General features: G+C 39.1%; 5 protein-coding genes across 7 annotated transcripts in view; 3 read left to right on the top strand and 2 right to left on the bottom strand.

The window, feature by feature from the left end:
* Positions 1–368: 368 nt before the first annotated feature.
* Positions 369–18598, bottom strand: LOC117212715 (AT-rich interactive domain-containing protein 3A-like). Of its 2 annotated transcripts, none has more exons than XM_033457717.1 (3): positions 17121–18598; positions 15832–15925; positions 369–467 (listed from the first exon to the last, which is right to left on the bottom strand). In XM_033457717.1, the coding sequence occupies exons 1-3, from the start codon at positions 17210–17212 to the stop codon at positions 432–434; spliced, it is 222 nt and encodes a 73-aa protein (XP_033313608.1). In that variant the 5' UTR covers positions 17213–18598; the 3' UTR covers positions 369–431. The 2 variants fall into 2 exon arrangements, with proteins under 2 accessions (XP_033313608.1, XP_033313609.1); XM_033457718.1 differs by lacking the exon at positions 369–467 and adding an exon at positions 7400–7506 and having other exon boundaries at positions 17121–18591.
* A 273-nt stretch (positions 18599–18871) lies between these two features.
* On the top strand, positions 18872–19941 carry LOC117212714 (zinc finger protein 593 homolog). 2 transcript variants are annotated; one of them, XM_033457716.1, is made up of 4 exons: positions 18872–18944; positions 19122–19271; positions 19376–19476; positions 19671–19941. In XM_033457716.1, the coding sequence occupies exons 2-4, from the start codon at positions 19182–19184 to the stop codon at positions 19909–19911; spliced, it is 432 nt and encodes a 143-aa protein (XP_033313607.1). In that variant the 5' UTR covers positions 18872–18944; positions 19122–19181; the 3' UTR covers positions 19912–19941. The 2 variants fall into 2 exon arrangements, with proteins under 2 accessions (XP_033313607.1, XP_033313606.1); XM_033457715.1 differs by lacking the exon at positions 18872–18944 and having other exon boundaries at positions 18956–19271.
* A 53-nt stretch (positions 19942–19994) lies between these two features.
* LOC117212713 (serine--tRNA synthetase-like protein Slimp) lies at positions 19995–21583 on the top strand. Its single transcript, XM_033457714.1, has one exon. It carries the CDS (start codon positions 20016–20018, stop codon positions 21465–21467), a length of 1452 nt encoding a protein of 483 aa, XP_033313605.1. The 5' UTR covers positions 19995–20015; the 3' UTR covers positions 21468–21583.
* Positions 21584–21672: 89 nt separating this feature from the next.
* On the top strand, positions 21673–22448 carry LOC117212717 (cytochrome b-c1 complex subunit 8-like). The gene is made up of 2 exons (XM_033457721.1): positions 21673–22022; positions 22156–22448. The coding sequence occupies exons 1-2, from the start codon at positions 21866–21868 to the stop codon at positions 22248–22250; spliced, it is 252 nt and encodes an 83-aa protein (XP_033313612.1). The 5' UTR covers positions 21673–21865; the 3' UTR covers positions 22251–22448.
* LOC117212721 (dynein heavy chain 1, axonemal-like) overlaps positions 22448–23555 on the bottom strand; it is a 52975-nt gene continuing 51867 nt past the window's right edge. Inside the window, 3 exon segments of the mRNA XM_033457724.1 lie at positions 22448–22714; positions 23036–23159; positions 23330–23511. Of these exon segments, the coding sequence (XP_033313615.1) occupies positions 22500–22714; positions 23036–23159; positions 23330–23511 (521 nt within the window). The 3' untranslated portion in view covers positions 22448–22499.

Genomic DNA, 23555 nt, shown 5'->3' with positions numbered 1-23555 from the left:
AAAAATTCCTTCCTATCGTACTTTTTCAGGTACAATTTTATTTTCCTTTGTACCATATTCCTTGCAAACAGGTATAGCGGCTGCTACTACTACGATTCCCATCGATTGAAAATTTGCAGGAAATTGAAAACTGAAAATAAAATTTAACAACGTCGAATCTTTCATTTTTTTACGATTCTATGCCTGGCAATACGCTTGGTAAATACGTAAATTTGCGTGCAAATAATATTTCCCTTAAACGCAAAAACAATCCACTTTTACCGTGTAACCCAAAGTTTTTCTTCAAATATTAACGATCGCTGCATAACGTTAGAAATCATCAATAATAATCATAATCAAACGCCAGAAATGAATGAAATACCGTACAATTGAATTTCACAAGTTTTATTCAGGATTTAGTTTGTACAGACTCGCTCGTTTTCATCGATACATCACCTCATTTGAACAGCTAACCCTCTTGATGGCATCTAAAAATCATACAAATTTCAATTCTCAATCCATTACAGATAACGTAAATGCGATAACGGAAATTATTGTTACGCGTTACTTCTCCAACCACGAGAGTATTAATAACGCGAGGATTAGACCGCCACGGCACGATTTATCTTAAACCGAACGCCACGCTCGTTTCAGATAACTACCGCCACTTTTACGATCATTCTTTAATGGCGCGTGTGCCAACGGGTTATCCAGCTACCCGTCTGCCGCCACAGATAATACAGATTAGGAAACACGCGCTCAGCTTTTCCATCATTTTCAATGTCAAAAATTAAATAATATTTCGAATCTTCACGTTCACGAACAAGTTACGTATGGTTCTTTTACGAGCAGATCCACACAAAAGTATTACGAAAATGCACTAACGTATTTGCATATTGCAAGATTCACCAATTTCTCTAAAGTCAGGTACAAATCGACGTTCTACCGACTCCAATTGATACAAATATCTTTACTCGACCCTATATAGATGATCGCAAATTGTTTCCTCGAATACCGAAAATAATCGACGGAAAGTACGACGAAAAGTACACAACCAGCATCGAGTCAGTAAGAAAACACCAGCTGCGGAGAAACATTCGTTTTCAACTTGGTGAGCAAAAGGTGTTTTTCGTTAAAAAGAAAACCACGGTTGCAGACGTTCCAGCTGACAAGTTGGCGAGAAAGCTTCGCCAACGGGCCAACACGAGACAAAGTAGAAAGACACGGAAAGCGCGCGAACATGCGTACGCCGCAAATGGGTCGAAGCCGGTGTGACAAAGGAACGGAGCGAACAAGAGGAAAGAGAAAAGGTAAGTACAGTGACCTCTGGCGATGGCTCGTGTTCGAACGATGGCTTACCAACTGCTCGGCCAAGGCCATTAATACCGATGTATCTCGTGCACGGCGCAGAAATGGAAACGACGAAAAAGCTTTATTTACCGTAGATCCTCCTATATAATATACAAATACAATATATATAATCGGTAGAAGAAATACGACAAAGTCGTAAATTAACGCAAGCCTCGGTCGTACCAATGAATTGCTGATACTCGGAATCGCATATGAGTCACTCGAGAACCAAACGAATCGGCTACATTTTCTCGAAATTTCTTCGTCTTGGTGTAAGAGCAAGCACGAAGAGCAAGGGCAATTTTCTAATTAATCTGAAAATCCGTTTAATTTAGTTTAATTGACGATCGTTCCGAACAAGCATACTTCGGTGCCTAACTGATTTTACACGACTTTCCTGCTAGTTCTGCTTGCCGGCCGCGATCGCAAATACGATTTCGTACGATATGACAAAACATTACTACTAGCCCTTCGTAATACAAAATGAAAAAGTACCATAACCTCCGTATAGAGATAGATGCGATAGGTCAATTCTGGAAGGAAATAATAGATTTTTAAGCTTAAACGTATCTTCTAACACGTCCGTGTTAAATATTTATGTACGCGAAAAGATTTATTCTATATTTCTGGCAATTTTTCCACCTCTATAGAGTTCTATGCGCGAGAGAGATACTTTCCAAGCATGGGGGAGGGGGCTACTGTATTTATCTCACCCACCCCACCCACGAACGCGATCGCTCGACGAGGCAAGCATTCGCGAAAGATTTCCAACGAGTTCTGTTCGCAGACAAAAGCAACACGACGCCAACAACTTTCTATATATCGACGTGTCTAAATGGAAAGTTTCGAGCTTCGTTAAAAACGAATTAGAAGACTCTGAATTAGTAGAATTTTGAAACGTAACTAGGAACGTTGGATGATTTTAAACATGCCACCCTAGTGTTTCATATGCAACATATTTTTTTAATTGTACAGGCAAGTTATTTATATTTTGTATTTCGTTTGAAAAGCAAATTTCACTTGGTGTCAAGATGACGCAGTACCAGAAATTCTATAACGCGTCAACTTGAACCAACTTGCTTCGGGAGTCGCGACAATGGCAAGTCGAACACACTTTTATCCGTACACGATAGATACAGAATTTTCCCCCTTCGTTCGCAATTATAAACTGTATACAATGAAAGTTGATCGATTCAAACGTGGATATGCAATTTATGTTTGTAATTTAGTTCTCAAATGGTTTATTTTCAACTTGCTAACAATATCGTCCAATACCCAAACACATTTTAAAACGTTTAGAACATTTCGACGATACGTCGTACGATTTATTAGTTGCGTTACTCGGCTGCTTCCAATCTCACGACAATAACGTTTATTCCGCTAATCCAAACGTTTCAGTATAGACACGATATGCATCCTAAATACACTTTTAATTTTCATAAAAGGAAGAAACTAAAGGAAAAATCGTAGAAACGAAAAGGAAATATCAACAACGACTGCGACGCGTTTAAAAAGTTACGCGTTGGACGTTTTCGCGTTGGTAAGAGAACGATCGACGAGTTCGAATTGAAGCGATATGCTTCCCTTTAGCTGTCCTTTATCCGTCTCACTTCTTCCTCGACTAACGGTGAGCCCATCTTACGACGGCGGAGCGTATACCTCAGGCTATCTCTATTTAATCTTGTCGAAGCAACGTTGCCGCACTATAGCCGCCACGAGGCGTACTCTCGGAAGTGGTCTGCCCTCGGATGACAGAATGGCAACGCCGCGGCATGCCACCATCTCCCTTCCACTCGAGCGATTCTCGCTTTCCAATTCTTTCCATCTCTTTCTCTCCGCGTTACTTGCTACTCCGATCGTACGGCAACACCACACGCGACATTCGCCAAGGAGGTAGTAGGTGTCGTTACCTACGATCGAGGGACGAGCAAAAAGAGGAATGCCTCCACTGTAGCGAATCGTGCGACCATCGAAGTAATACCGTTCGCGAGCCAGCGATCCGATCTTACCAGCTCGATCCTTCGAAACGAGGTTATATAGGCTCTTACGATAAACTTGACGTTTCTTTAGCCTTTTGGGTATAAGTTCAATGTTGGTATTATAAACGATGCCATGCACGTTTGAAACCAGTCCAATGTAATACTTTAATGCGCTATAAGAGAAGCATATGTACGTAATTCGACGTCGAACCATTCAATTGGTCGATTTAACGGTATCGTGTATGTACGTTCACGTATCCGTGAAAGGTATACTTGTCAAAGCACTTGGTACGCGAAATAGCCTCGTTTCGTATAAAGAATATATCGTTTTTCATCAATTTTATTTTCAAAAAACAGGAATCTAACGGCGGAAAAGTAAACGCTTCCCGCGCACTGCGTTTCAAACAGTCAAACAATTCATATTTCAATGAAAACGATATTAACGATTTAACGAACATTTTCCTTCGTTCGAGAATTCTGATTATGGATTTTTTCCAAAAGAACATAGAACAAGCTAAATAATTTGAAGAGACAGGAGAGAGAGAGAGAGAGAGCAGATACCTATTTTTTCCGTAGCAGAAAAAAAAACGAATCTCCAAGTGAAAAGTACTTGGCCAATTTGGATACAGAGATGCACGTCAGTGAAGCGCGTGCGTGGGACAGTCGCGCAGGCAAGAAAACAAGCGAAACAGCAGCAGCAGCAGCAGCAGCAACAGCAGCAGCAGCAGCAGCAGCAGCAGCAGCAGTAAGCAAGCAAGCAAGCAACCAAGCAAGCAACCAACCGACCAGCCAGCCAAGCATCTCAGTTCTCTTCGGTGTCCCCGGCTGCACATGTGTGCAGGGCATGAGGTCGGTCTCCTCGTCATTCGATGTGTGAGAGCTTGACTGCCCCCTCCCCCGCGTACTGCCAGAGCGACGTTGCCGACTGTTCGATGGTTGGGCGGGCAGTGATGCCGGTATGCGTGTACCAGGGCGCGGCGTTGCCATATCGACCGTACCTCATCACCGGGGAGCGAACCAGCGAACGCCCCGCTCCCTCTCCTTCCCAACAATAGCGCCTCGTCTCTTTCTCTTTCCATTTCATTCCCCCTTTATATCTTGCCTTTCTCTTTTCTCTATTACCTCCTTCTTTTCCCTTTGTTCCCTTTCTTTTTACGGTCAATCGTAATACTTTTCTCTTTAATCCTGATCTTTTAACATACTTTAGGTTCCATATCTTATTCCTTTCGTCTCTCTCACTCTTTCTCTCTGTTACGTGCGCACCTAGCATTTCCAAGTACAAGCGATGTAAGAGGCGCCGCGGCACCTGACTGACTCAGCATTACCGACTTGGTCGTGGATTCCTCGCACGCTACACGCACTGCGTATAGCGAGCAGACCAATGCCAGACTACGCTGCGTGCCCATTTGACGGCCATCCGAAGACTCTCCCGTATACCAGTCGCGCCCTTGAACAAGCCGGACACTTGCGAACGTATAACGCTTTCCCTCTGTCTCTTTCTGCATAAGTACATAGCGTATCCTTCTGACTCTACGCTGCTCTCGCAATCGTGCTCTTTCTCCCGGGGCTCCTCTCGTTTGCAAAGGGGTCTCTCCTTTCTTTTTCTTCTTTCCTCCTCCTCCTCCTCCTCCTCCTCCTCCTCCCCCTCGTCCTCCTCTTGTCCCCGCCCCGCGCTTTTTCTTGCCGGAACCGGTAGGAGCGTGATGTTCCGCCACTGGGTTCTTTGACAACACACGTTACCCCGATAAAACGCAAAGGCTTTACAATTTATTTTACGCGTGGTTTACGCCTATGTTTTTATCTGGTTTGTCGCTCGATCGCGACGCGTTTCGGTGATTTTACACGTGTGTTTCTACTTGCTCGTGCAGCGGATAAACTCCAGGAGAAGCTCGCTTCGAACTGTACTTCATCTTCGATTTAACATCGATTCGTCAAATAAAAAATGTTCTGCAAATCTCATAAACATTTTAGAATATAATAAGTCTTTGCTTGCTTGTTTCAGAGAATTCTTCATTTGACGTTTCAAAGATTCCAACGAAATATTGAATTCAGCAAAATTGGAATTATCCATTCGTGTGACCGAAAATAGCTAAAAATAACGAAGCACGTTCATTTTCTAGCTGGTCTATGATTTCGAAATTGGAACCTCAGATAAAATATTTAGATTAGCAGCAAACTGTGCGAGACTGACGAACCCAGCACGCTTGGTATGCAACAGCGAACCGACATGTGAGGAGGCGAAACGTATTACCTCGAATATTTCTGTACCCTTATAACTCCGTAGTACATGACATTGTGGATTTGCATCGTATTTTATTTTTTCATTAAAAATTAACACCATTACTCGTGGCTACAAAAATTTCTCTGCACCCTCTTTCAATGCTACATTTTAACAAAGTTATATGTAATCTTGCATAAATAAAAATAGAAGCAATTCACAAAACATATTAAGCTTCGATTATTATTTTCCAGGAACCATATATCGAGTTCACACAGGACTTTGATCGACATTTAACGTTTCCATCTGGTCACCGGGTATAAATAGCATTATACGTTTCAATGTGGCTGAAATATTTTTGTAACTGAAATAATAACGGAGCACTCGTCAAAAAAGCCGAACGATTTTACAATTTATATTCCTTGGATCGAAATTTATTAACAACAAAGTATCTCATAAAATTTCACTTATTATTTCATAAATTTCACAAGAAAAAGGAATGCTTCTTCCCCTCGCTTTATTTTTCTTTTCTACGTTGCTATATTTCGATTAACAGAAAGAAGATTAATGATCAACTGCGAGCATGCTGGTTCTTCTTGATCTCAATAATCGACGATTTCAATTTTAAAGTAGGCGCGGTCACATAATGCACTCGATAAAGCTATCACATTTTCCGCAATTTCATTACTGTCATTGGTTTCACGCTGCTGTTCTATTACACCGTTCTAGATACGACTAAAAACAATTACAATTAGAGAACGGAAATAAAGATAAGAACCTAAAGTTTTTTTATCGTAAGAATATATTTATCGAAGGCACGCAAACTCTGAATAACGTAGCTCTTCTACCCTTGTAAAAATTACATTTTAAAACAGCAGCTCCTCTCGTTACCACTTCATTCCTTTTCGTTGGTTACTGCTAAACGCATATTATTAATTATAATGTCGTGTTTGTGATATTTCAGTTAAATAAAGTATGTGAAATGAAGAGTAAAGAAAGAATCCTAGTGCGATAAACTTATATTCATACCGCATATTCAAAACTTGTATTCATAACTGTACCTGTACCCTGCGAACACTGTACCCATAAAATCGATAATAATTACTAAACATAAAACGTTACATTATCGGCAGTAATTTCACTTAATAGGATAAATCATTAAAGTTGTTGCAATCGTGCAAATATTTCGTAGCCAAAACAATCTATAGAATTTTCAGCAAGAAATTAATAATTTTCCAATTTTTACCCGTTTTCCAGATACCCGTTATAAAGATACTAATTATAATCAAATTCGTCTTCTTCGTTAACTTCGATAATAATAACAACAACGATTTACAAAGTCGATGATAATAAATGCGATATAAGAAGAAGAAGAAGAAGAAAAGTATTTAAAGCTTTCTGAATAAGACTCTTATTTACTTCGTTACACGTGTAACTGCGTGACTGTAGCAGTCAGTAGAGGCATTTCTTTAACCAAGCACGAACAAGTTTATGGATTAGAAAAGCGAGCGTAGAACGGACAGCCGGCTACACACGTCCAGCTCGAAGATCACTATAATTTATTTCGAATTTCTCGTAGCCGAACGCGCGCCCGCGCGCTCGTCCGCCCGCGCGCACTCGCGAAAAACTTCCAGATGTATTCCGACAGGAGAGCGCTCTGATGCGCGTGTGCGCGCACGAGTATGAGTTTCGAGTTATCCAATCGTTTTACTTCTGTAAGAATCCGCTCTACACACCAGCGACTCGCTAATAATTTCTACCTCTACACACTTTCACTTCACGCCGACTACTCCTTAACCAGAGTAGAGTGACTTAGCCTCGTAACGCGCTGATAAATTCAACCGGGCGAACATACGAGATATCTTTTTTTTTTCCTTTTCTGTCTTTTTGCCGAAGCGACCGTCGCGCGGTAAAAACCAATCGATTTCGAGAAGTTGGTAGATCGTGAACCTCCCAAGAGCGAACAGCCTTTTAACGACCCTGTGAAGGCGGAGAATTTCTTAACAAAGACACTTGGAAGACTTTTTTTAATGGAGGAGGTAAGTAAAATGGAAGGAGATATAGCTTATAGCGGATGGTGACAGCAAAGAAGTATCGTCGTATCACAAGTGCATCGACGTATCACAAATGTAACGCACAAAATGTCAAATAATTACTAACTTAGAAATTAGCAATATATGTTACAACTAAAGAAATAAACATTCGAGCAAATGTCGATTGCATACGTATTTTATTATCTATTAATAATAAGTAAGTTCAGTAATAAATTACTCGATCATCTTCGTGTCTAGTAATCACTATCATCGCAAAATTGTCAGCATACCGATAAAAGCAATCTTGCAATAATAAAATATGAGAAAAGAAAAGAAAAATTTTATCAATTTCATGACCTATAGCGATGTCATCGACGATATTAAGGTATTTGTAGCGCGACAATACACCTCAAAACTAACATACGCGGAGCCTCGAAAGTCATATTCTTCACGCATGTCCCAGATTCTCTCTCTAGGAAGAAATTTCTTGGCTGTCTGTACTTTCTACACGCACGCTAACAAACAATTCAGAAATGGCCAGAACGGCACTTTGCACGCCGAAATTACATATTTCGCGTTACTTTTATTGCAAAACGACGAGATCGGGGTTGAATTGTTTTTCTACAAAAAGATTCTTCTAGCCATTTCACGCAACATATTAGCTTTCTAGCAACTTTGTAAGAACGGTTTTCCCGCAATTAATCAAAAAGTAATTTTTTCACCCACTTACTACAGGGATTACGCGATAAAACTTTCAACTTTGAAGGCGAATATCTCCATTTCGGTAAGACCAGGCTCTTTAAAAATTGAATCGCGCGTGTGTGTGTGTGCGCGCGTGCGTGCGTGCGCGCGCGCGCGATTTTTTTATATATAATATACTAAATAACGTATCGTCAAAATTTCAATGAAATTGTAAGAAAACTAATCCACGCTACAAATACCTTAAGCAAGAGATAACACGGATGTTCGCCCCGTGCTAACAATTCCGAGAAGTGGTAGGGATAACGCTGCGACAGTTAACCGAGCAAAGATACAGTAGCTAAGTGCATTACTGTAGATAATTGTAAATTATACAAAAGTTGGTATTCCATTTTAGTTCATTCATCTTTGTAATACTAATTCACGACTCGTGTTACGTTAGCATTTTTTCAAATTTCATGCGTGCGTAACACACACGTCATTAAATTCGAAATGGAAACGTTAACTCTTCCATTTGAATAAAAATAATTCTAAAAAATATTTCGTTAAAAATATTTTAATGATACTTTAAGTGGACATCTCGATATATATATATATATATATATCTTATACATATCTTCAAGACGTTAAATTAGAGCTCGAACGTTGCAAGAGCATAGATTTAGAATAAACACATAATATGCTAATAGATAAAGAACAATATGATTCAGAAGCACGCTGGGAAAACCAACTTGATTTCCATAATCGACTTCCGTAACGAGTCACTGCAGAAAAAATTTGCGTTCTTATAGGGTGCGTATTATACTTCGTAGAATCGATCAATCGGATTAGTTATTATCCGAATTTACTCGTCGCTGGAAATTTAAGAATTCGTCCAAGCTTTAAAAAATCTGATCTCAAATACTTGAATTACACCGAGTAATTTAAACTCAAGAGAAATGATCGCGGATACGTTATACGGAAGAGGGATGCATGATTTTGATACTTTAGTTTTGACGCGAGTTTTGTCAAATAGTAAATTAAATGACAATAATTATTTTTTAACCACCCAATCGATTAATTGTCGATGGATCACAAAATGGAAAAACACGTCAAAATATCTAAAGATATTTTTCCCGTAAAGAATACTCTCGGTATGTTCGTTGTAATAACCAAATTGATCGACTAGGTCTGCCGGTGGCGCGCGACGAAGAACATGGCGTCAACCCGCTCGAATCACAGATCCGCACTCCACGATGCATTCTGAGTCTGAGCGTAGTCGCGACCCAGCCGCGGGTTATATAGTCTAGCGAGCTTCGATCACACTTGTTGAGGGGAAGCCCTCGTACGCCGCACCACCAACTCCTCCTCCTCCTCCTCATATAATATTCTCTCTCCCTCTTTCTTATTCCCTACTCGCACCATCTCATCCTCGCTCCCTTGCCCCCTCCACTCCCCCGCCCTTCTGCGCGCACCTTCTTCCCACTTTCGGTTCATGATCTATCTCCCACCCCGAATTATACCTCTCTGCAAGTGACCCTGACCTTGCATCAACTTCCGTATTGTCCGTACGTTTGGATTTCCGGAACAGTTGTCCAATTATCGAAAAAAATTCTAGGGTAAATTATAGTATCCGAGTTACAAAATTTTTTGTTCGAATGTGTATTTTCGAGGATATTTTAAGTCGCCAAAGCCGAAAGCGATCGTTTTCCACGGAACTGGACGATTTTGAAAACTTTCCCGACAAAGGTCTTAACACTCGTAACCGCAGAAATCCACGTAATGCCATGATCATACAGAGCGGTAAGCGGTGAACGGTAAGCGGTAAGCGGCAAAACACGTGACGGCACAGTCAATGCCAATTTTATCGCTTACCGTTCTCTTTATGATAACAGCCTAACCGGCCGCCTCGTGCCACCGCGTGCGGTCGGAAAATAAAAAGTAACCGAAAGCCGAAAAGTAAGCCATTGCTCACGATTCAAAACCGTACAGAGTAAGCGGTACGTACAGTAGGTTAAGAGTACTAAATTTAAAGAGAGGCATTGTCAAAATCCACGAGGACATCGCGTATCAACAGGTTGGCCGAAATTTTGTACGCCTTATTTCCGCGAAGAACGACGCTTAATTTCGGCTTCAACGACCTCAACAACTCAACTCAACTTTTAAGGATCCAAGAGATGCTATTCTAGCCGAGTATTTTACAGTCGGGATTCTATGGTAGAATCAAATTCAATCTATCTCGTCCTTGTCTTTTTCGTTTTCTCTGATTCGTCGATTACGAACGATTTGACAAGTCGTTGCACAGTCGATGCACTGTGACTATCATGATTTGCGATACATCGAGCATGGAGAAACGATCGATCGAAAGTTGCTGAAATAGTGGCTTGGATTGAAATTTATAGCAGTATTCGACCGCTAACGCTTGATTCGTTGCCTCAAAATGGAAAAGGCGCCTTTGCAGCAACCTCCACAGTCCGAACAAACGAATTTCAGAGTTTTCCGCTTGGATGCATCACGCTTCCTTTTCGAGCGCGAAGCGTCGCGTCGTTGTGGTCAACGTTTGACCAACGTGAAGCGGCATCTCGAATCGCGTGAAAATCCGAGACGGAGATGGAGAAATTGTAAATTTCATAAATACATAAATACACAAGAAAAAAGAAATAAAAAAGCTTTTTAGAAATTGGACGAATAAGCGAAAAGACTTATAATTCCCATGGTTACCTCTTTACCTTTACCTCTTTTATCTGCATCAATAAGTTTAATTAGCGGAAAAAGAAAAGGAAAGATAAGAAGTTTAATGAAATTTTGTTTCGTATAAAAGTTCCGCTATTCGCTGCAGAATTCGCCATGATTCTTTCGTTGGAAATCGCTGTGGTATAGGTTATGTACGTTTTTCAGGGGGTTGACCCCTCGACGATAACTTCGATGACGAATAAGTCGTCCTCTCGACTCTATACGCGTTTGCACTTTTTCGCTAGTTGAAACAGGAGATTCGATGGGAGAAGGGAAGCGAGAAGAAGCCAGACGCGTCTTTTCATTGCGCGGAACGTGTTCCGTAGTACGACTTTCCCGGAAAGTGACGATTCGATGAAGTATCTCTAACAAAGGAACGAATATTAAAATTGTCGATTGCGGTGTCCGTAGACTTAATCCGTTATAGAAAAATCATAATTTTTCTAATTCTTCGAAACGCTTGATTCGAAATGTAAAATAAGTGTTATTCCTTTTCAAATGTAAAGTATACTTGAATAAACTATAATGCTAGAACTTATAAATAGTTATTTCAAATTTAGTTTACGTAGAGAGCGATATAAATTATATATTAACGTCTAACGAGGAATTTCAAATTCTAACAGAGAAACGAATTATAAAAAGTTGTACGCGTGAAAGTAATGGATCATTGCATAGAAGGTACGAATGTATTTAAGAAAGGACGTGTACAGTGGTTATTTTGACGGATGGTATACGTTAAGATGCTACCAGATGCAACGAGAAGAAAGAGAGGTGAAAAGCTTCGCCATGTTATGCCACAGCGCTGCCACCGCACAAGTGCATACCTATGTACGTTTATGTGCATACATACGACTACACGCACACACACACACACACACATATATATCTATATGTACATGTAATATCGAATCGGTTCTTAAGAAAACATAGACCAACGGTTTTTACTCTAGAGAAGCAATCATCCAGAAACTTATGCGAATGAAATAGCTTACTTTATAACTATGTAACGTACATTCTATTTGAGAGAATCTTATAGCGATGCGTTATAAAGGGTGGCAATTTTTTGATCCGAAGCAGTATGTTTCTCTCGTAATTGCGTAAAGAAATATCCTTGGCTTATCTCGGTGGAGAACGCCGTCACGAGGATGCGGAAGCCTGTTCGAATACAAAAAGCGCATTACCAATAAATTATTTCGAACGAAAAAGTAGTTGGCAACACTTTGACTTTAACTGCAAAAATTGTTACACGGAGGTGTTTTGAGTATAACGAAAAAGCGACGAAACAACGACGCAGACATAAACAATCAGCAAAAATTCTATCTTTAACGGAACGCGTGTTTCAACGTTCCAATATTGATTTGAAAAGTTATACAACAACGGCTACTACTTTTTCTTACAATTTATCCTTAAACGAAGAAATTATTTTGCGATCACCGAACGTAAAGATTGGTTCATTTTGAAAAAAATAGATACGCATTGTTCTTAAATAAACCGATCGAATTACGGCAGCAGCGGAGAGTAGCAGAGACAAGGATACCGCGTTCAAAAAATCATTTCGATCGCTTCGTTACTCGTCGTAGCGCAAAGAGATCTCGTTACGTTAGACGAATCGAAAGCTACTATGCGAATCAAACGGACGACCAATTATTTCATTGAAATGCCTGAATCACTGTTCAAACTTCACAGTTTGTTTTCCAATGTTAAATAAAATATTCAAAAAGAAATGAATTCAAATTTACATTAACAAGAAGTTGTATGGAAACGAATTCTATTCTATCGTTTTCCATATGCATAATACAAAGAAACCACATCGAGGCGAACGTTCGAACGAATACTAAATGTTCTGAGAATTTGAGTGTGCGAAAAGAAACGCGCGAGCGTACATATGTGCGATATCGATACACGACGTAAACATAACGTGTATACATCGTTGACAACTCGATATCGTCAATTTCACTCCGTAAACGCAGGTCTAACAACAAGTAAATCTTAAATTTATAAATATAAATCGTAAATTTTATCACCGAACCCCAGCAATTTTATATATATATATATATATATAGATTTACTTTGTAAAGTTGCTTTTACTTTCTAAAAAATCTGGCGAAGTATGGTCAGAAATTAGATGTGAGATTGAATTCTGAATTGACTCGAGCGAATGCAGGATCTCAAAGGCCTCGGTGTTCCCCGAAAAGGCCTTTTCGCCGGAAAGAGAGATCTATTCGACGCGTTAAAGAAATTACATCCGAATTGATTCGGTTTATTAAAATGTGCGCCAAACCTACGTGTCGAAGATTAAAAGATAATAATGCTAATGAATTCTCTTGGACAAACAACGCGTGCCTACGGGCAATTGTCTGTCAGCGTGCACCTGGCTTTATGCGAACAGTACCGTATGTTTGTCAAAATGTAAGAAATGCCCGAACACGATTCATTCTTGTTTCTGTAAGATTCGTTAACCATAATGTTACGTGTACGTATCAATCCACGTGCATGAATGACAACACGCGCGCGTAAATTACTGTTTATAAACTTGACAAGCTCGGGCCGTACGCGTCGTGTAACGTTGGGCGGTGACCCTTTGGTTTTGGGTCTTCTCCCGATGAGAAAGACGCGATTATCGGAAATCGAGGTTAGGCGAGGTTAATCGCGAAAAACGTATACAGCGAGCTTCCTGTGTTAAAAAATTGCCAATATGCTCGACTCTAACTATCGCAAGTGTAAAAGTACAACAAAATAATCGTATTCCAGATCGCATCGAGTTTCACGTTTTACTTTACTGTACATATCTATGTACAATGTACACACGTATTTCCTGCTCATAAGTATATCTCGAGTAAATCAAAAAATTGTACACTCTTCGTGAAACATACGTATGTATGTATATTTATATGCACCACATGGTTTTGAAAATCGTGCTTGTATCAAACGTGTGGCTATACACGCATAGATGGTTGTAGTTAGTTAGTAGTTCAAAAGAGGTGAATATTACACTATTGCGTTGTTTACGTGAACCGCCATATCCCATAATATCTAATATATAACAATAGGTAGTAAAATCTTTTAATATAACAAATAATCCAACCATCCAATATGTCATGTAGAGTGAACTGTTTTTTTCTTTGAAAAATATCATTGGCAAAGATGTAAAATAGCGATTTAGTTACACTTTTATGCAATTATCATCGAGGTTATTTACTTTGATTTCACGTAATAAAGCAGCTATAGATTTTGTCATTGTTATAGTTTCATTTTCGAAGCACGTGATCGACGAACGAGTGTACCCGTTTCGCCAAACAATCGTTTTCCCGCGTTTCCGGGACGCATTGCTCGATTATTAATCGCGCGTGATGGATCGAAAACCATTTTTTTTGTTAACGATAGAACTTAAAACAAGAGAAAAAAAGGAGGGAGGGCAAAAGTACGTATTAGAAGAATAATCGAAGAAGAAATTTACGTTTTACGAATTTGAGTCATATAACTAAAACAATGCATTTTTTATAAAATAAGTTGGGTTAATTTGTCGTTTTTAATTTCGTTTGGCACATTACAAATTAATTTGCAGATTATTAATTTTTTAATAATTCTACCTCAAGGAGGTTGCATATATACACACACATATATATATATATATATGTACATACTTAGTAGACCGGTAGTCTTGGATTTGGGAGGCTTCCGTAGCAAAGAGCACGCGACCACTCGTCCTTCCCGCGCCTAGGAGCGTGCGCGGACGCTCGAGGCATTCGCATACTCGAAATTCGAGCTGGGTAAACGAGCCAAAGCGATTTCGATGCGCAGAACCGAATCGAGTACCTGATCGGTAGGATGGACAGTCTGCCATGTAACTTGGAATGAAAACACGGAATGTGACAGAATGACCCGAACCGATCGTGGAACTGATTTCTGAATAAACGTTGCTCCACGTACCGTTGAATATATTCGAACTAGATTGGATATAACTGAGAAAGGCCAATTGTTCGACGACAAGGAAATTGGGTCGTTCGAAATGTATGAAACAGATCGTACCTCCTCCACCGCATAATAAAATTTTCGTAAAAATTCGCATTATCTTATAAAAGTTACACGTTTGCTAACTTATCCGAGTTAGCTTATCCGAGATTTGCTTCTTTATTTCTCAGTCCACATAAATATTTTGTGCGTGTTTCGAAGCTTTGTCACAGTATTGCGATACAACGCAATAAGTTTTTATTAGAATATAATAGACAGAATGTTAGACCTATACATTCGATGAACTTTGTGTTCGAGTATCATTTTCTTATTGCGCTTGAAATAAAATAAAAGATAAACGATTGATACACCTCGTTCAATGTGCCTAAAGTGTAGACAAGTATCGTAATAGTATGAACACGGGTGATCCGTACCCTAAGTATTAAATTATAAAATTATCCTTCTTTTTTATTATATAAAATCATATAAGAATAACGAGAAGCAAAAGAATATTCTCATTATAGTGTTTTATTTTTATTCAAAGCATCATCCTATGAACCTTGGTATATTGCACGTATTTGCAATGATAATAATCTAAAAGAGAAATGATCAAGAAATGTAAATTAGCGTGGAAACGATAATTCGAACGAAAGGATCACGAGTGTAAAAATGAGTGTAAAATGAGAGCATATACCGTATCCAGGTACGTGGTAAAACCCTATTCACACGTTTTGCTAATAGTACATAGAAACATAATATTTCTGACATTTTCGCTCATTGTGTTACGCGAGAATTACGTATGAAGTTATGGATATCAAATATTTTTGTACACGGGACATGTTGGCGAAACTGAACTGTACTTGAAAAACTGAAGAGAAAAATGTATACATACATGTCAGTATGGACTCACCTTTATCCATCCGCCATGAGCAGTAACGACGACGTACAACAAGTACAGATCTATATCTTTTCCATTGATTTTCGGATTTTTCTTGAACGGAGTCCTGAAACGTGTCAAATTTACGATATGTGTAAAAAAAACCAACGATATAATAGAAAAATGTGATATTTATAGAGTACAGAAATAATGCCATAAATTACTGTACTGTGAATTTTATTTTTTCAATCTTAGCATTCGCCGAAGTAAATGATAGATTACTTATTAACTTGTTATCTCCTTATTTTTTAAACGATAGGAACATTTGATTTTCTTCGGTATGCGTAATTGCACGTTTACGTATATGGTATAAGGAGGTGTCAATACGTATTAAATTGTACACGATATGTATAGTACTATTATACATAGATATAATTAGACATATAAAACATGTAAAAATATATAAAATCAATAAATTATTAAAAATATAAATTAGGTGGAAACATGTCGATTCTTTGATTGTATTCAACGAATACACAGATTCAGTGACAAATAGACAAATTCCGACCGAGGTTAAAACCGTTTAGTATGACCATCGAAAATGCTTTGTATCCGTTTCCTAAACTAATAAAACATGAACAATGACGTAATAAAGGACAATGTTTACGCGTGAAATGATTCGCAGTTATTCGATTGTTCAAACGCTTGTACATTCGTGTTAATATCATTAAAATCCAGTTATCGAATGAAGAAAAAACCTTAGCGTTTACAAGAATCGCGATATCGAGCGACATAAATTCGAATGAAAGAAAGGAAAAAAAATCAACAAGTTGATCATAATATTGTTCATTTCGATCGAACGTAACCTCAATCGCAATAAGATAGGCGACCGATAATTGTCGATAAAGAAAACATGGAACACACGTAAACAAATGGCTTGCACAAAGGCGAGTTTCTCTGGGAAACTTTAAACTAATCGTACATAACCTCAACTTTGTCTACATTCTGGGTAGGCAATGTTAATCCGAATCACTTTCGAAACGTCGCGAGAACGATTGAACGAGAATATGTGTTTCTAGCGATCGAATAGAGCAAGATACATAAATAATAATAATAATAATAATAATGATGATGATAATAATGATGATGATAATGATGATAATAATGAAAATAATGATAAAGAAAAGAAAAGAAAAATAGAGAAAACGGTTGAATGCAAACGAGGAAACGGAGCGGAAAATAATGATCGATGTATGAGAGAGTAGCCAGACAGAGAGATAAATAATGGAATGGAAGAATGAGAAGCATCGAAATCAGCTTACCCTCTGGTCTCATGGAAATGACGGAGGTCCTTAAGGAAGTTGTCCCTCTCCCTCTCGTAGGTGACGGGGTCCTTGTTGAGGATCTTGGCCATATTCGCGAGTGATAGAGTGCGTGGGCGTGCTAATCGGGGTGTGCTCTGGATTTACAGGGCACGTAAGGGCAGCAGGCAGAAAGAGAGGTGCACATGGGCGCTCATGAGAGCACATTTACGCCAGGTGTGTCCTGGTGCTATGAAAGAGATGGGTACGCGAGGACGAGGACGACCACGGGTCGACACGGGGTCGCGACCCGCTCCCGACATCGGGTCGTCTTGTCCTGGCCCAAAGTGTCGGCCGGTGGCCTCTCTCGCGCGCGCGAAACCAACGAGACAGCAGCGGCTTTTCCCTGCCGCGTACACCGCCACCCCGGATCCCCGCGCACCAATATACACTAGCTACGTTGTCCCTCGCTGTGCACACTCGACTCTCGGCCGCGTGGGGAAAAATCCGAATGTACACGTAGTTCCACACACAGTAGTCACTACCAATCAACCGAGCGAACCGTGTTACGGGCACGGGGCCGCAACGCGACTTTCCTCGCGGCCCGATCGATTCACCTGTCACTTGTCAACGATACCGTTCGGATACGTTGCGCCACGCACTCGTACCAACGATACTCTTCAACCGAGCGAACCACAGAATTCACCTGCGCGGTCCTACGCGAAGCGGCAGACCGACTCGAGACCGCGTTTCCCTACGAGCGAACGCTTGACGTGCGCCCGTATATCAAAATGGCGTCTCCTCCTGCCTGGCATCCATTGGCGAAGCCACAGCCAATTTCCCGTACGCTACGATAGCTACGGTCAGCGCCGACCCTACACACCGCGACACCGTTTCCGCTAACACACCTCGTACCGCACGCGGCACACCCTCGCACATTCTACGTCATTTTACGCGCGACACCGCGTTGCCCCGACCATACCACACAGCCTAGCCCTCGCCGCTTTTTTACCCTCGCCGAACCGCACAAACAAAATCCCGGGTCGCGCAGTATTTTTACTTTCAAAATGGTGTGGACCCCCCTCAAGTCACTGGCGCACCGTTTGAATTGATGTGACGCTTCGCCGATAGAGGCGCGACCTACTCTAACATATTATACCGACATCTGCCGGTTCTACCACAGCATTACCATCACTTTCAAAGCAAATTACTGCGCATGCCCATTTACGAATGTTCTTTCTTTTTAATCCTAGTTTCTTCTTCTTCGGTTAACTCTCATCTCTCTTGTATATTTACGTTAAACGTTCGATACTAAACATTTGCTTATCATCCGTACTTTCTCGAGGCAATTTGTAAATTTGCCGTTTCTAATATCACCTTCGTCGATATATTCTATGTTTCGAGTTCATTTCACAAAAATGTATCTGCTCTCGATTTCGTTGGTTTTCAGAGAAGCGTTTGAAAGAATTACGATCGCAGAAGAATACCGACGAATTTTAATGCCATTCACGATACTTACCACTGGAAACTCTATCACACCATTATAACCTTTTTACGAATTCTCATAAAGGCGAAGCCACCGTGACGTTTGACCAATAGCAACGCTAAAAAGTCTCCAGCAGTCGTGAAACTACTATAAATTCTATTATATACATAATCAATTTGTACACATTGATTTTATACACTTTGTACATCGTTTAAAACGAATGTTTAAAACGAATGTGTAAACACTTTGTGTAAAATTAAAGATTTTATAAGATTAACGCTCGTTTCGATGAGAACGAGCCGTAAATCAAACTTTTACCACACACTTATTACCTTATTTCTTTGCATTTTTTCAAACAGGTTATGAATTCACACTGAATCGTTACAACTGCATGAATTATTGAATTTGATATATAACTATTATTTATCGTTTATCTTAATAAATCGAGGATAGAAGGCATTCCTTTTGACATAGCAATTTGCACACATTTCGTCGAAACATACGTACTCCTTGTTTGTTGTAACACCGTTTTGTAGGTGTGAACGTGATAGGCAGTGGAATTTAATTTCATCGTGTAAATTAATCTTTCATTGGGAATGACTTATAAACGTAAAAAATATCACAGGGGGGACACACATTTAAAAAAAGGTTGGCGAACTAAAAGAAGAACGAAAGATTTGGACGAGGTATAATAACAACTTAATTTTAAAAATCTAACCTAACCTTTATGATATGCCACGTGGGTACGTACGTACGAACGGCAATTGTTACACGATATTCTTTATTTTAGATCGATGAAGATTTGAATGACAAAAATGTAGAGAGGCTATTAAATCAGAAAGTAGACTTGGATAAACCTGGGGCAGGTCAATACTACTGTATTCATTGCGCGTGAGTGTATAACGTAACGTGATATATTATTTTGAGTAATATAACCTTTCGATGCGTGTACTCTGTTATTTTGTAACCTTTGCGCGTACATGTGTATTATTTTTACATTTAAATGGTTATTTTGTATATCGTGATGTCTCTACGTTTGTATTATGAACGTTGAGATGTACTAAAGAATTCATTTTCATCCGTAGGAGATACTTTATAAACGATATCGCTTTAAGCGATCATTTTACGACAAAAGTCCATAAACGAAGACTGAAAGCTCTTGAGCTGGAACCGTATTCCATCGAGGAGTCGGAAAGGGCAGCTGGCAAAGGAAGTTATATCGCTCCACAAAAGAGAAAAATTGAGACGATAAGTCGTGACGGTTGCAAAATGGACGTTGAGTCGGGCATTCCACCAAAAACTAAAATACCAAAAGTGGATGCATAGAAATTAACTTTTTTATAAACGAAATTTGTTTTCGAGAAACTTATAGAAGCGTATAAAGATCATAAAGGTTGTCGGAAAGTCGTAAAAGTTTATAGACAGTTACAATGGCAAATCACGTAGCACGTTTCGTAGAGAAACGTATGGTTCGTAAGTGCATAACGCGTAATACTTTGAAATTTGTCGATACGCTATGGATTTCTAAAAGACGATATACTTCTGCGTTATTTATTTCAAACATCGATGGCAAAGAATATTATTCATTTATACAGCCGTATATAGATTTTGATAAAAGATTAACAGATATGGAAAGGTTACAGCAAGATTTGGCAGCGCGAAAATTAAATTTGAACGCCAAGGATGTTAAAAGTATGTGGGACTTTTACAATTCTGTGCATACGAATAAATCTAAATTAGAACAGAGAAGCCAAGAGATATCGAACAAACTAGTTCCTTTTTTTGAAAAACAAGAAAATTTAACCACAGGGGAACAAGCGGAATTTACAAAATTAAAATTGCAAATCTCAGCGGTAAAGCATGACTTGAGAATGATTAAAGATGCCTTAGAGACTTTAAAGGAAAGTATTTTGAAGAAAATGTTTCAATTACCAAACGAATTAGACGGGAAGACACCGGTCGAGGGTCCTATCGTAATAAAACGCGTTAATTCTTTAAACGAACGCCCACACCCGGATAAGAAGAATCACATCGAAATTGGAAGACATCTTGGTTTGTTGGAGTATAGAAATCCAATGCAGTACTATTTATGTAACGACGCGGCTCTTTTCGAACTTGGTATATTAAGTTACGCTGGAAAAATACTTGGCGCGGATAATATGATCAGAGTAGCGGGCGCAGATTTTAGTCGTAGCTTGATAATAGACGGTTCTGGTTTAAATCACGAAGATCCTGCGGATGCTTTTATAATAGACAATTATAGCGAAGTAGATGAAGATTCGCCGAATCGTATGCACCTTGTTGGAGGTGCAAGTTTATTTTCATTTTTGGCAATGCACGCAAAGCAGTTAATAGATCCACGTCATTTTCCAATAGCGTATTTTTCCACTGGGAGGCAATACACCCCTTTTCGAGCAGGTTCTACGCCGATCGGTTTGTTCACTGTTTGTCAAGCTTCGGCTGCGCTTGCGTTTATATTGGTGAAGGATGGGAAAAGCGAAGAGTATCATACGCAATTTGAAAGATTGTTAAACACCGTATGCAAGTTGTACGATAACGTGTGCGATCATTATCAAATTGTGCTGAGATCATCTTCAGAATTGCGGCCTTGGGAATCAATGCGCGTATCTTTCGAACTGTGGTCTCCCTTCTCGAGACAATACATCGAAGTTGGTCATATATCCGTGTACGGTGAATATTTTAGTAAAAGATTGCAGATTATTTATCGATCGGTAGATGGGCCATCCTTCCCTTCCGTGATATCTGGCACTGTATTGTCGGTACCACGGCTTCTAGGATGCTTATTGGAACAAAATCCAGATAAATTTGTTATTCCACAGAAAGTCTTGGAACATATGCCTGCAGATAATACTTGTCTCTAAATTTAGGAAATGTATTTCCAAATACTTGTGTCTTGCACCATGATTTCTGCATACTTTTTGATGTTTGTCGTTTCTAGCGTATTTTGTTTATATCTATACTGTTATATTGTATCATTGTGTATATGATATATGCGTAGTATTTATATATATATTTCTTTTTCCTTTTTGTCGAAATAAATATATTTATATTTAAATATCCGCGTGGTTGTTTGCTTTATCTGGTCGTTTATTTGTATAGTTACGTATAAATGCTCGAAACATCATACATTTATACGTGTTGGAGGCAGCATTAAAAGTCGAAATGCTTTTGTCTTTCGCTTGGAAAATTTTATACCAATCTGTACGTTGGGTCGCGTACACGTTATTTCCGTCGAAAACTCAAAAGATCAATATATAACATGGTTTTAAATTTTGGAGAATTACCGGTACGAATAAGAAAAATTATGTATTATACGTTGTGCGCAACGCATCAAAGATTTTGGGCAAAATCCATTTCTCATGGCTTACCGAATTTCTTGAAACGATCGATGCACGCTTTAGTGCCGATGGTGCCAGGTAAAATAACGCATTCTCGAAATTGCGCATAAAAGAATAATGAAATTTTCTTAACAATTTTATAATACGATTACGTACATTACTATTTTATTGTTAAGAAATGAAAAACTAATTAGCACTTATTTTGTCGCAGCATTTCTATCGACGGTTGTGATCGTTAAATGGGCTAACGAGGAATATAGAAGATCAAAAAGGAAGGATCGAAAATTAAACGAAAGAGATGCATAAAACGATTCGAACGGATCAATAACAATCGTTACACTCGTTGCCCGTTCTCGTTAACAATAATAATAATGATAATAATAATAACAACAACAACAACAACAACAACAACAATAATAATACCCTTGTTCTGTCGTTTTATCGTAATTTTGTACCAAGTATTTTGTTTTGCTCGCACAAAGAATAATACGAATAATATGTAGAGCAATTACATGGAGATTACAAGCGAAACAAAGAACATTAAAATAGATATCGTTAATAATCCAATGCACAAATCAGAGCTACGCCTCTCTTGATCCAATGAGCTTGCGGTTTTTCACTAGGAATTTCCATCGGCAATACAAAATTTGTCGAATGACCGGTAGTGCTCAATGTTCCTGCTCGGTTGATAGTTTTGTACACGGGACAAACGTAGATTCCTTCGGGCTGCTTGTGATCTACTTCCGGCAAAAGTAGAATCGGAAGCATGTCTGCGAAAAGATATTCACGAGATCACTTAGACAGAGAGTTGGTATTATCACAAAGAGAGGGAAAGAAAGGGTTTTTAGTAGAGGTTATAGCATATAATTTAGTAAAAAATGGATGTAGATGATAAAATTCAATTGTAATCATCGATAGCAGTTATAAAATAGCAAATGGTAAATAGGTATATTTTAAATAGGTACATATCGTAGCGCAACAGATAGAGAATATGTATACCGAAAGCACATCGAAATAATTGATCGAATACGCCGAAGCTATGGAAAAGAATATGACGTTTATAACGTTTCTTCGAATATCGTTCTACTTACTAGTATATAGTTCCTTGGGTAAAGATTCGTTTAAATAGTTTCCATCCCATCGACATCCTTCAAGAAACAGGCCATAAATAACACAACCATTTGGCGGTCTGCGCTCTGGTATCGATTTTAATACCTACAACGTTAAAAGTAATTCGACGTTTATCCGTTTTTACGTTTCTTTATCGAATCTTTATCCATAGTATATCGTAGTTTGCGTAAAATTCGCATTTCACATTTCGGCGATGTAACAAGATGTAACAAGAATAATATCGTAGGAAATTGATGGTTCGATCGATTCGCTACCTGGAAACTGAAATCAATCGCGTCGATGGATACGACGTATTTGCGTGCGAAATTCTGCAAAGTGCCCGTTAAAAATGCTTGCGGAAAGTAGAAACCGGAAATCCAAAAGGCTGCCGGTATCCCTCTGTTTTCCCAAGATCTTAAAAATTGGATTCGTTCTTTCAAGTCCAGGAACCAAGCACCTGCACCACCGTTGAACTCGATCATTCGAAGAAAAATTCGAAAG

The sequence above is a fragment of the Bombus bifarius genome, unplaced genomic scaffold, assembly GCF_011952205.1.
Source record: "Bombus bifarius isolate JDL3187 unplaced genomic scaffold, Bbif_JDL3187 scf7180000008359, whole genome shotgun sequence".
In the NCBI taxonomy this organism is placed as follows: Eukaryota; Metazoa; Arthropoda; class Insecta; order Hymenoptera; family Apidae; genus Bombus; species Bombus bifarius.
Note: the sequence above shows the minus strand (reverse complement) of the source record. Positions and strands in the feature narration are given on the sequence as shown.

Excerpts from the sequence above, each read along its gene's own strand:
- LOC117212715 (XM_033457717.1), bottom strand. The coding sequence starts at position 17,212 with ATGGCCAAGATCCTCAACAAGGACCCCGTCACCTACGAGAGGGAGAGG. Across the intron at positions 15,926-17,120 it reads CATTTCCATGAGACCAGAGG|GACTCCGTTCAAGAAAAATC; the intron begins GTAAGCTGATTT and ends GACACGTTTCAG. Across the intron at positions 468-15,831 it reads CTCATGGCGGATGGATAAAG|ATGCCATCAAGAGGGTTAGC; the intron begins GTGAGTCCATAC and ends TATGATTTTTAG.
- LOC117212714 (XM_033457716.1), top strand. The coding sequence starts at position 19,182 with ATGACTTATAAACGTAAAAAATATCACAGGGGGGACACACATTTAAAA. Across the intron at positions 19,272-19,375 it reads GAACGAAAGATTTGGACGAG|ATCGATGAAGATTTGAATGA; the intron begins GTATAATAACAA and ends TCTTTATTTTAG. Across the intron at positions 19,477-19,670 it reads TACTACTGTATTCATTGCGC|GAGATACTTTATAAACGATA; the intron begins GTGAGTGTATAA and ends TTTCATCCGTAG.
- LOC117212713 (XM_033457714.1), top strand. The coding sequence starts at position 20,016 with ATGGCAAATCACGTAGCACGTTTCGTAGAGAAACGTATGGTTCGTAAG.
- LOC117212717 (XM_033457721.1), top strand. The coding sequence starts at position 21,866 with ATGGTTTTAAATTTTGGAGAATTACCGGTACGAATAAGAAAAATTATG. Across the intron at positions 22,023-22,155 it reads TTTAGTGCCGATGGTGCCAG|CATTTCTATCGACGGTTGTG; the intron begins GTAAAATAACGC and ends ATTTTGTCGCAG.